Here is a 12789-nt window from a genome sequence, read left to right as displayed (position 1 = left end):
ATTTTGTTTTCGAATGTTGGGCTCTAAGGGAAGGTTTCCAACAGTCAATAGTCATTGCACTTGAAACAACTTTCAATTATATACCTTTTTTCTTTAATTTGTTAAAGAAAAAATTTTACCTCCTTAACCAGAAGCTTAAAAATGGAAGGCACTTTCACAGCAATTTCATTTACTCCATAGAATGCTTTTCTGCATTAAAAAAGAAAAATACAAAAAAAGTTAAGATTTTTTTTAGGAGTCTTATTGATGTCAAAGTAATCCCACTAATCTGATAAACTATAACATGTCCCCAAATCTGTGACTCTCTTCTTATTTATCATAGTTTCAAAAAGTGCTTTTCAGAAAACAGTTACCTAGTGAGATGTTCCAATACGAAGATAATTATTTTATACTTCAATTTAAACTGTAGCATATTTTTTAGATTCTTTCATAACAAGATTTCTCTGTGAACTGTGTATGAGCCCAATGTTATTAAATATGTCATTCTGAAATCCAGTATGTGATTCTCATTAGCTTAAGATTAAACCAGTGTTAACTCTTACCCTGCAGTAAAACAACGTTTTCAAGGTCCTGTATCTTAGTGTTATTCTCAGGATGAAAAAAAAGGCAAATCATGAAAGAGGGAGCAAGAAACCAAGCTCTGATGGGATCAGAGCTGATTAAATGACAGTGACATGAAAAAGCCCTTAAAATCATCTGAGGGGAAAGGCTTTTCTTTTAGACACAGACTGCCAGAAGATGAATTGATAAGCAAGCAGATGCTTCCATATTTCAACTTGTATGAAGGTCTCACTTTAAAAAAAAATCAGACACAGATCACTCAGTTGTCTTCTGGGCTTTTTAACACTCTGAGCACAGGTAATGAAACATCAACAACTCTTCCTTTAAATAGCACTGCAATATTACCTGTAATCATGCATTCCCTTTGTCAGTCCTGTGCTGTGTTCATTATGAATTGCAGAGCAGAAGGTAGATTCATCTAGACCTCTAAATAAAGGAAAAGTCAATGAATTATTTAAGAAATCTGATATTTAAAATTAAGTCTTCAGTGACTCAAAAGAGCTTGGTCTTTGCCAAGAGGTATACACCATTTTATAAAACAACAAAATCTATGGACAAATGTGTTCTTAGATGGTTTTGTCACAACTGCAGATACCAGTGACACATTAAAAGGAATCTCCTTGTTGACATATGTTACTCTGTAGGATAGTAATTCCTATTCCAATCAAAATGGAGGCACTTAAAAAATGAAGCAGAATACTAGCATAACCAGTATTCAAAGGCTCCTAAAAAGTGAGCAATTTTATAAAATGTTATACGAAATCAATGTGAATTAACATTTCTTCAAATTATCTTTGTTTGACTCTAAGTAGTAATGGAAGTTTTTCAGAAATAATTAATAATCAATTTATTAAATAAATCTATACCACAGCTATTTTACAGCATCTTACTATCACAGAGTTATCCATTACTAGGAAAAATGCATCCTACATTTCCAGTTCTTTCTTATCAACGAAATATTCATTTTCACAGGACTTTTCCATATGCTGTGAAAGCCATTGCTGTGCTTTAGGAAATCGACAGATATGCAGAAACATCTAAAACACTGTTATGTTTACAGCTATGAGATTGTGTTGACTACCAAATGCAGTAAATCAGATGCATGCTGCCCAACAGCCAGGCATTTTCTCATGGACACACTTTGGATACACAGGAAAATATCATCACCTTCCAAAAGGCCTTCACAGACATCATGACCAAACCAGCATTATTCCACACACATGTTTTTTATACTGGATATCTGTTATCTGTCAAAAAGGATTCAGAGTTGTCCCAGTAGAAAAAAAGAAAAAATTCAACTCTTTATTGTGCATATTTTATAACAATTACTTCCATTCTCTAGAACACAGGGAAAGCTTTAAATATCCTCACTACTGCAAAGCCTAGGATCACGTTTCCACCAACTGCTTGTACATGAACAGAAGATGAAAATTATGTGTTGACCTGGCCCTAGGTTTACCAGGTTTCTCTAAACCTTTTTAAGTCCAAGGATTTTAAAAATACTATTTTAAATTTAAAAATACACAAAACTCTGTTAATAGCTGTGTTTTTCCTCCCACTCTACCATGAACAACTTTTCTTTTCCTGTAGGAAAAGAAATGTAACAGTGGATTTAAGGAGGGTCCTTAAAGGTAAGTGCTCTATATGCAAATATGCATACCTATATGTGCTATGTCCATGCAAGGACAGAGCTTCTAGCACAATGTTCTCTGCTTTTTACACTACTGCTACAGACTGAATTCCCAGGGCATTAAAATCCCTGTGTGCAGAGTTTATTATATAAAGCACTCATCAACCCACTCAGAAATTCAGTTGACAGTAGCTAAAACAAAACAGACATCCAAGGTCAGAGTTGCATCCTCTTTGGCTATGTGACCAAGTCTGACTTAGTCCAAGAACAATTACACTTGCATTTCCTGTGTTTAAAACAGTGATCCTAATATTATGGTAATATAAAGAGAACAATGATATGAAACTCAAGCTCTCATAACTGAATTAGTTGCCCCACAAATCTTAATTTGCCGCCCTTCTGTGTTGTGCTGTGATGTGATCAAACTGTTCTGAGTGCTGGTGCAACTGGCAGCCCAAGGAGAATGCTCTTCATGATGCAGGCTTGTGCTCAGATCACAGCAACAAACGTGCTGCCTGCTTTAAGGGTTTTACTATAAAGACCTCTGTCTCACAGACTGTCTCTATCAATATTAATTTGATTCTCTACCATAATAATATCAATGTTTGGTTTATAGGTATAAACTGAAGAGCAGAATAAGAAGACGTATCTTAGAGAAGGACAAATTTTTCAAGACTTCTTTTCAGAATATTTATCATTCACAAGCTCAGATATTGTTTTGCACATGGTATCTAGTTACTTCACTAGACAACCATACCCTTTGGAGGAAAGTTGTAACAAACTGGCATTTTTATCTGACCTTGTGGAAAAGTGACTTAATGCTCTAACAGTATCCAGTATGTCTCAGATCCACTTCTTTCTCCTCTTTATTATTCAATAGCTAAATGATCATGTCCAGCTCAGCTACTGTACCGGACTAAACAAGTGGCCAGGCTCAGTCATGGCTGATACATCAAACAAAGGAAAGTTTGGCTTATCAGCAAGAATGTGATTGAATAAATGCTCCCATAACTTCACAGGCATATCTGAGATTTTTCCAGTGCTTATAAATTGGCTGAGTTATCACAAGAACATCAAAAGGCACAGTCAAATAGCCACAAATGCCAAGTTTCAAGTCACTGCTTTAATGCTAAGGAACAACATTTTTTCCTAAACACATGGAATCATATGATTTTTTTTCCAATACCTGTTCTTAACATACAAGTACAGTTTCTTAATCTCATCTGTGGGAACTATTCCCTTTGAACAGTTTAAATTAGGAGCACTATAGGCATGAAAACAGGAGCCTGAAATGCAAAATGATGAGTGTCACTACCGGCACAACTCTATGTCATGGGAGACTTAACACAAAAAAACACATACAAAACTTTTAATTACTTACTCCTGAGAACTGAAACATTTCTACCCTCCCAGATGAGGACTGCTCAGTTCTGCAATTGCTTGTGTTACAGCAATTTCTTAAAACTGTTTTCATTGCCGATAACTTTCCATATTATTTGCACGCACCTTTTTGGTAAAAAAAACCATCTCCACATGATGGTCCAATGCAGTGAACACTACTAATTCAAGCTTAAAATAGATTTTATTTGTGATCTGAATTTATTGTTTTAATGGGTAGTTGCCAAAAATGGAGAAGCCTGTGCTCATTTAACTTGTGGCACTATGAGACAGCCTTATCGCAGAAAGAAAAACTTTCTTCTTCAACCCTAACATCATGCAACAGTGTTGCTGGATAAAAGAAAATACAGTGCATCACAAGCTAGTACTGCCCACTAAAAGACATTTTTTTATCAGTGCAATAGACCTGGTTTTGTTACTAAAGAGTAACAAAAGATGCATCAGATCCAGCTCAACTGCACTAAAACGTAGAAATAGACACACATAAACATGAGCAAAAAAGGTATTTGGTGAATTCCTCTTCTTCCTAGATACTCCTTTTGGGTCTAGCTCAGCAACACAAAAAACCTAAGTTATTTCATCATAAGAAAAGCCTTTTCGTGTTTATAGAAGTACTACTGTCTATGAACAGGTGCTTTGGTTCTGAAGTAACACTCCAAGAACAGGCAAAAAAGCCTGCAGAAGCATGCAGCCTGTCACCCTACACAAATCACACTTGATAAAGGCAGATTAAACAAACACCTTCCTTCCAAATTCGCACTGAGTTAAAATCTCCCTGCCCTCACTATGGTTCAAACAAACACTCTATGAGCTAAAACAGCTGGACAGAAAATAACACAAATTTTCAGCATGTTCTTAGGCATGCTATTTTATTTTTTCTTAAACACAGTTTGAAGCACAACACATAAGAAAAAGTATTCTTACCGTACAACATCAAAACTTTGAACTGAATCATTCCAAAAATACTTCACACTGTGATGTGTGAAGTAACGAATCTGTAAGGGCAAGAAAACATAGATGTCAAACTGGTACCACTTAACACCTCTCTTCTGACTGACTTTATTCTGAGAGGTGATAGAAACTGAATTTAGAAAAGCTTCACTGAGAAATGAGTACTTTTCTTTCAACATAATCTTTCAAACTTTCCACAATTTTCAGTAACAGGTTATTGAGGAGATGTTTGTTCAAAACCGAGTTAGCCTTTCAAACAAAAGTAGCAGCTCACATGTACTGTACTGTACTGTGTGTGTTTATTCTCAGTAGTACCTGAGAATCAGCCAGCATAGAATTGCAAGTTTACTTACAGGCAAATGTTTTCTCGAATCGTTTTTATTCTCTTCTGCAGCAGATTCAGAGAAATGAACAGCATGGCCATTTGAAACCTTGTGCACGATAGGGTTAGGATTCTGTAAAGGATTGGCTCCCAAGGAAGGCATAATGCGAACCTTTGCACAAAACCATATCTTGAATTCATCCTTAGAAAGAGGGGGGGAAAATGAGTTAGCTGAAAGAGCATTTGAACAGCATTTTACTACAACAGCTGTAGCAAAGTCACAGATCATAGATTAGTAGAGCCCATACAGAACTACAGAACATATCTCCATGCTAATAACAGCTACCTTAAGAATAATTTTCTTTCCCCAATTCTAAAAGCACATTTTTGCACTTGGGTCAGCAGTTACACCTCACTTCAACAAAAAAACATCTTTGCTGAATGAGGGAGGGGAAACCATGTTTCAGCTTATAGGAGCAAGGTATTTGTCCTGTAACTGCTGATGGCAACAGCATTCCTGTATTTGATTCTTAAACTGAAAGACAGATTACTCACTCTGCCCACTGCAAACAGCTGTCAGCCTTCCCACAGAGGCACACAGCTACACACAGCCAGTGCCCAGGAGCACCGTTCTGCACTGCTGTAAAGCACAGTCATGTCTACACTGCAAGGCAGGGACTGGTGTACTCCAGCACACAGAAGGAACTGCAAACAGGGAGAAGCACATCCCCTGCACACTTACAGTCGTTCTCAGCAGAACCACCTGACAGTCCTTCAGAGAAGTCCTTCTGCACGTTGCTTTCACACGCCACTGGGGCATCCAGTAGAGGAGGAGGAGAAGAAAGCCACCAGAACAGATCACTCCCACAGTAACTAGCACCAACTTCCAGCGACACAGATCATAGCCATAGATCTCCTGCATGGCAGTAAAACAAGTAACGATGACTCTCTTAATTACTGTGCCTAGGATGCCAACATTAATTTTTCATAATGTGCAGTATTTAAAGCAAATCAAATTTCAAAGCCATTTCCTCTTTTTTCTTTTGTGGGGGAAGGAAAGATTTGGAACACTTAATACATGGTGGAGTGGAAGCAAAAAGGAACTGTTCTGCTTAGTCAGAAATATAAACATCAATAGAAGCCTGACAGAGGCAGATCATCCACACTGTGTAAAACATTTTGTTGCACAACTGTCTCCTCTCTGCACTACTCCCTAAGGACTGAGGTGGCAACACAACCTGCCTTAACTCTCAGTGAACAACAACATTTTTGACCATGACACAGCACAAGTCAGCTGAACACTTAAGAGCAAAAGTGTGTGGTTTTGTCAAATGCTGATTTTATGACATAGCATTTAATTAGCTAGCATTCACAGTTTTGAATTACTACTGCAGGCTGAATTTTATACACTCTAAAAAAGTCCCTAAATATATCAAACATCACTTTCTAGTAGAGAATTTTGCTTAGTTTGCCTGCCATTTAACAAGAAATGCTACTTTACAAACTCCACACTCTAAGGTTCTGTAACTTGCATCAGTTAGAAAAATCCTTCTCCCATGAAAAAACCCCATGTTTTCAGTGTGCAAGCACCAAGTTAACTTGATGACAGCCAGGAACAGAAAATAATTTAGTGATTTACTGGACACTGTGTTACATTCCTGAGTTTCACATTACATCATTAGGTTATATTTCCTGCTGTAAAAGGGTAATGAAGTTTCTCATTGAGTCCCACCCATTGTTCATACTGACATGAACTTCTTGGATTTTTTTTTTTTTTACTTTTCATTAAACAGCGTTAGGAATTGTTTAAACTCCTTTCCTAAGAAAAGGCTTTTCAAAAGTTTGGTTTGCCACCTTTGCTGATGACAAAAAGCAGAAATATAAAGCCCATTCTCTCTTAGTTCAAAAACACTCTTCAGCAATAAAAATAGGAGAGTGAAAGATGGTGAGAGAAATTAATGCTTCTTTTTAAGAGAAAATAAAATTATTTCCTCAAAAAATATTAACTTCAGTGATCAGGCCATAAGAACCTCCTGTTCTAAGATGCATTTGCTTACTTTCTATATTAGAGCTGTTTAGTGAAGAACTACTTTTCCTAGCAGGGTGGACAAGGACAGAACAAGAACTTCAGTTCACAGAAACCTATTATTTTTGGAAACAAAAATCCCTATATATACCAAATGGACTAGAAAAATCTCTATGAACCCCAAGTGGGCTAGAAATTGAAAGACTAGCTGCTAGTACTTTCCCATCAAAGCTTACTGCTTTGAATCACATTATAAAGCATTAACCTGTTTTAAAATACAACAAAAAATCTCCAAGATTTGGAGAGAAGAAACTCCAAAGTTTCTTCAAACCAAACCAAAGAACAACCAAAGAACAATAAAATATTAGTAATAGCAGAAAAACCAAAACACAACTCACCTGGTTTCCATTTTCATGTGTAAAAGTAGAAATGTTAAGCACCAAAATGTATTATCTATTGGACTACTGACCCTAACAAAAACCTTTCCTCTCCCAAGACTAATTTCTTAATACCAAATAATATTGCCAAGGATAATCTTATAAAATTGCTAAATTGATTTAAACAGAGACAATCCACTTCCCAATGTACTGCCCCCTTTAAGCAGAAAACCCTGAAAATGTGTTTCTTCCATTGTATAAAAAAAAATATTAACATAATTCATTACCATCTCATCTTCCTCTGCTTTATTGACATATTTCTTTTCTTCTTTCTCCATGTTTAGTATGATATGGAACTTCTCGACTTGAGATATGGAAGACCTTCAACAAGACAAGAATTAAAAATGGAAACAACATTACTGATTTTATATCTAAGTTTACCGTTGTTTCAAGTTACTTTCGGTAAGTACATATATAAAGCACAACACCGACCAAATATTAATATTTAACTTCAATTTGCACTGTTACTAGTTTCTAGAAGTAACTATCCAAGAAGGTCTATAAAAGTTTTATGACTGAACATCAGATGAATACAAGTGAAATCCTGCATAAACACCAGGCTTTAAAAGAGGAAGAAGCTTGTACCAATTTAGCTTGGCTACATTTTACATGCAGCAAGCAGATTTTAGTATGTTCTACAAGCTTCATGCTGGAAATGTAAATTAATCCTGTAAAAAACCAAAAGATTAAAAGAAGTAGGTTAATATTACACATTTGTATCCCTCTGTATGTAATAGCTCAAATCAGATGCTTTCAAAGTCAGGCTGTCCTTCAAGAGGAAACACACAGTACCCCTGAGATCTACACTTCTCATCTGAGCAGAACAAATACTTGCTCAAAAACATTTAGTCCCCAGTTCATTATTTCTAAATCAAGACATGCTTTTTGGTCAGTCTTTCCCCTTCTTTCCAATTCCTCTTCTATTCAATTTGCATCAAAATCTCTCACAGTTGCTAATCTTGAGAGGTGCTTTGAGGACAGATTATGATCACAATTTTCCTGAATAAGAAAAGGCATGGAAAAAATATGGCACTGTGTACAAGGTGAAGGTAGTGCACACAGATCCCAACTCCAAAAGGGGAGAGCTACAAACTAAGGCTAAATACAGTGAGGCTTATCAGAATTTTCCTCATTGCATTAACAAGAAAAATCAAAAGTACCATGTCAAACTGCCAAATTTTTTGAAATTAAAACTGCATCTAACCTTTATTTGGGCACCCCTGTACATGTTAATTGTATACAATTTATAATTAATGCACAGGAACAAAAAACTACCACAATTAAAATCACTAAATAACCAGTGCTCACCTGCCAAGACACAGATTAACTATAATTCTCTGCACTGACATGGTACAGCTTTCAATTTTATTTACTGCACATACATAAATCTCCCAGAATACACCACTTCTACCACAGCTTATAACCACTCCTCAAGTATTAAGTCACAGCACAAGCAGCTACTCTAATTGTCCTTTTCCAGGCTGTTATTATTAATAAGTACATGTTATTATTAATAAGTAACGTTAGTAAGTACAATCACTACCAACTTCTCTGCCCCAACATTTTCACAAACCAAATCACCAGACTACAAGTCAGATCTTCTCAAAGCCAGCTCCTGGATCCATGCACTTACATTCACCAGCAATGCCAGCTTCAAAGGGTCCCTCCTCCCATCTCCTGCAGCTTATCTACAGCATCATATCCACACGTGTTTTCTGCCACCTACCATCTCCTTAACCCAATAAATGAAGCAGGAACCCAACAGGAAAGATTTCTTTTGCTACCCAAAATTGGACCTCCTCAGAAATCTATTCCACTGCTGAATAAGGTCCTAGTAGAAGAAACACACACTCAAAGGAGAGAACTGCATCACAGCACAAAGCTGAGTCTCAGGTGAGAAGAAGCTCAGTACTTCATAAATTGATACAGTTGGCATTTTGCTCTGAATGGAGGAAACTTGCCAACAACTGCCTCCTTTGATTGGAACATCAGCTCACACTTCCCTTGACATGTTAAGCTGACAATTTTTTATTGCTATACAATAATTTTACTGCAGATTTATTTGGAAATTAAGCCACACAAGTCATTAAAGTTCTAAACCACACTTTCATTTAAATTGCCACTTTTCTTACTAAGGAGCTTTCTATCCTGTGAAAGACATAGATAACACATAGAACCAGTTAAAATCTGTCCTAAATCTACACAGGACTACTAAGAAAGCTCCTGGGGATAATCTCTGAATTAATTACATCAAACAACTTTATGTACACCATACAAATCACATTTTCAACCAAGAAGTCATGAAATATTCTGTATATTTACAGAATTATACTCCTAATAAAGTTCACAGGTCCAGGAAAGAATTATTAGATTAATCATACTTGAGCTAGTCTGCTCTTAAACAAACACACACTTCCCCACTATGATGTACAGTAAGATCAAAAAGGGTCCTGTAGGCAACTCTCCAACCTTGATGGACATATCAAGAAGGAGCTTGATACAGGAAAGCACCAGGCAGAAAATTAAATGCAAATAGCTTCCAGATCTCAACTGAGATTTCCATTAGGCCAATATGGGACCTTACGGGACACCATGGGAGTGTGAGAGAGAAGTGCAATTGCCTTCATTTAGGCAATGGGAAGGAACATCAAGTTGTGGGTCTGAAGAAGTATGAAAGGAAATCTCAGCACTAGCAATAATTCCTGTGATTCAGTAAGCTCTTTGAACAGCTGGGTAGAATGAGACAGGGAATACATGAGGAGAATTAGAAGGCTATTTCTGACTCACATCATTAGCTCCATCTGCATTATTTTATACAGAATCGTTTACTGAACAACCTTCAACTAACAGACATTCTCAACATGGCACATACCACTGGTAACTTTCCATATTTAAGTCCAATTCAAATCTCTAAACTTAAAAAGCATTATAGAACTATTTTCTTCATTGATGGGTGATGAAAATGATTCCTATTCCACAAAAAAGAAATGCACTCTCCCTCCTATCATATCTCTTCTGGCACACCATCAGCCCAAGCATGTCACCACGAGTTCAAATGGGTAAGTTCTTTGTTTGTGTCCCACTGCCCCGCTGAAAGCTGGGGCTGAACACCACCACATGGTGCTGCCTCTTTGGGTGACTTCAGGCTGCTGGGTCAGACTGAAAAAACCTTACCAATTCAGAAGAGACTTTAGCAATCTGCATTTGAGTTTTATTTCCTTCCTTCTATAATATGACCGGAAATTAAACATTTCACTACTTTAAACCTTTAATTAAAGATTTAAATACAAACCTTGGTCTTTCCAGACCAAGTAAGAAAGAATGACATTTTACTAGTACTTGAAGTGAAGTAGAAATCCACTTGCAATAAGCAATATGAACATGGGAATATCCAAATATAATGTGCCTCTGATGCACATTACAGGCTGCCACTCAGCCTCTCTCTGGCCTAGGAGTGAATAGCCAGAGAAATCCTCTGCCCCTTTTAACAAATTAAAAATAGCAACCTTTTCAAGAAGAAGACTTATAACCAATGGAAATGCTGAAAGTTACTATCACTCCACTCATAATTTTTACTTTTTGCATTGCTATTGTATAGCTAAGCATATTCTAGAGTCAGAGTAGTAGGAAATATCAAAAAGGCCAGTAAAAGAAAAGGCAGCTTGCCACTGAGATTAAGAGAATGAAATCTCTTGCAACATTTTGTAACAATGTAGGTATAAATTTAACAAATGGTCTAGAGATCAGCTGAACAGTGTCTGAACGCTAAGGGCTTCTAAAAGCACACATCTGAGTCACAAGTTTAAACAGTAAATCTGCAACTCTGCAAAACACAGTATATAAAAATTAAGTTGAACAGCATTTCCAATGTGTTTCTGTCCTGAAGAGTGTGCAGCTGTGAGCAGGACAGCAGCACCTGCAGCCTTAGACTTAAGCTGATACTTAAGTCTGAATAAGATACTTATTTTGGAGCTAAAATAAATCACAAATTGGATCACTAAAGAAATTACAGCAGTGTACAGAGCTTAAAACTACATGCATCCCTCACAATGAAGAAAATGCTGCACTTTTTCTCAATTACTACACCACTCCATATTTGTTCATCTATCCTGACTAAACCAGGACACCAAGCAATTGCACCAAAATATTTGAAAGCAACAAACATTTGTAGCAACAGTGTAAGAGGTGCAAGTGAAGTTATGGAGTATTTATTAAGGAAATTGTTCTAAAAGCACCAGAGCAAGTCTCCATCAATACACCTGAAGATTTCTGCAAGCCACACTTTCAAAGGACTACAGGCTTATCTCAAGTCAGTTTTCTAACAGCTGGCATAATTAGTAAACTACTTCAGTGCAAATTTTACCCTTCGAGTTTGATTTTTGGAGTGGGAAGTAAAGAAAATCTTCCCTCTGTTGCCTTCAACATTTGTCCCATTTCCACAATCCTTAAAAACTAAATAATACACACGTTGTTGCCATCTGTTTATTCTTCCAGTTTTTCAATATAAGTGGCAGTTTCATAGCTTCAAGAGAAAATTTTTAAAGTCTGGACAAATTACAGCTCCAAAAGAAGAAACTTTTGATATCTCCTGCAACCATGAAGTAATTTAAACCCCAGATTTCTCAGATTAAAAAACATTTTTAAAGCTGAAGTTTTTAATAAAACCCATGTATGGACACACATAAAAAATTATCGAGTTATTAATTTTGCTTGTGCTCTCATCATCTGTCTGCTTAAAATATGTGAGTAAATTTACACATTTGTATCTTAAAGACTCCCTACTTTATTCTTCTCAGATTTTTGTATAAAGTCCTGTGATAACTAATAGTTTCTCTTACCAACGAGCAGTCCAGCAGCTGTCCTCTGCACTTGCTTTTGTTACCATGAGTTAGGAAGGCAGTTCTTAATAACGGAGACCCTATCTACAAGGGAAGTCCTGACAAATGAACTATTTTGTCTAAAATCTAAAAAAAGTCTCCAAGGGCTTTTCAAACTGTTATCAAAAGATTAACATATCAAAGAAAATTTGGCACTGCTTGGAATGCCTTTTTTTTTTCCCTCTTCCCTCCAGAGTGGCCGAACAATTGCAAGACTGCGGCCGGGCTGGCGCGGAGGCTGCGCTTCCAGGCATCAGCCGCCCGGTCCAGCTCCTTCTATTCAAACAACAAATGCCTCCCCGGGAGCCTGCAGACACTCGAAGGGCTATGCACAAGCCCTGATACTATCTGCCCAGCTAAAAGCATCTATGCTTCTGACCAAACCCTTCCTTGTATTTACAGCGCTTATGAGTGAAGACAACAACATTCATTTAGAGGAGCTAAAGGCAGCAGGTCAGAAATGCACGCATTTCTCACTCTCAGCATTTTGCAGTTTATCACACAGCATAATGAAGCAATCACACACACCAGATCAGACCACCTTTAGAGACCGAGTGCTGTAAAGCTAAGAAACTGAACTTTGTCAT

The 12789-nt window shown here is 36.9% G+C and overlaps 1 protein-coding gene across 6 annotated transcripts in view; it reads right to left on the bottom strand.

The window, feature by feature from the left end:
- ATP13A3 (ATPase 13A3) overlaps positions 1–12789 on the bottom strand; it is a 55103-nt gene that overhangs the window by 27788 nt on the left and 14526 nt on the right. For all 6 annotated transcript variants that reach the window (XM_059855449.1, XM_059855454.1, XM_059855450.1 and 3 more), the window contains exons 3-8: positions 7553–7646; positions 5605–5778; positions 4894–5064; positions 4514–4584; positions 907–987; positions 120–189 (exon numbers count right to left, since the gene is read on the bottom strand). In XM_059855449.1, coding sequence (XP_059711432.1) covers positions 120–189; positions 907–987; positions 4514–4584; positions 4894–5064; positions 5605–5778; positions 7553–7646 — 661 coding nt within the window. The remainder of the gene's footprint in view (positions 1–119; positions 190–906; positions 988–4513; positions 4585–4893; positions 5065–5604; positions 5779–7552; positions 7647–12789) is intronic.

Source organism: Haemorhous mexicanus, chromosome 10 (genome assembly GCF_027477595.1).
Source record: "Haemorhous mexicanus isolate bHaeMex1 chromosome 10, bHaeMex1.pri, whole genome shotgun sequence".
Classification (NCBI taxonomy): domain Eukaryota; kingdom Metazoa; phylum Chordata; class Aves; order Passeriformes; family Fringillidae; genus Haemorhous; species Haemorhous mexicanus.
This window is presented reverse-complemented; position numbering and strand designations above follow the sequence as displayed.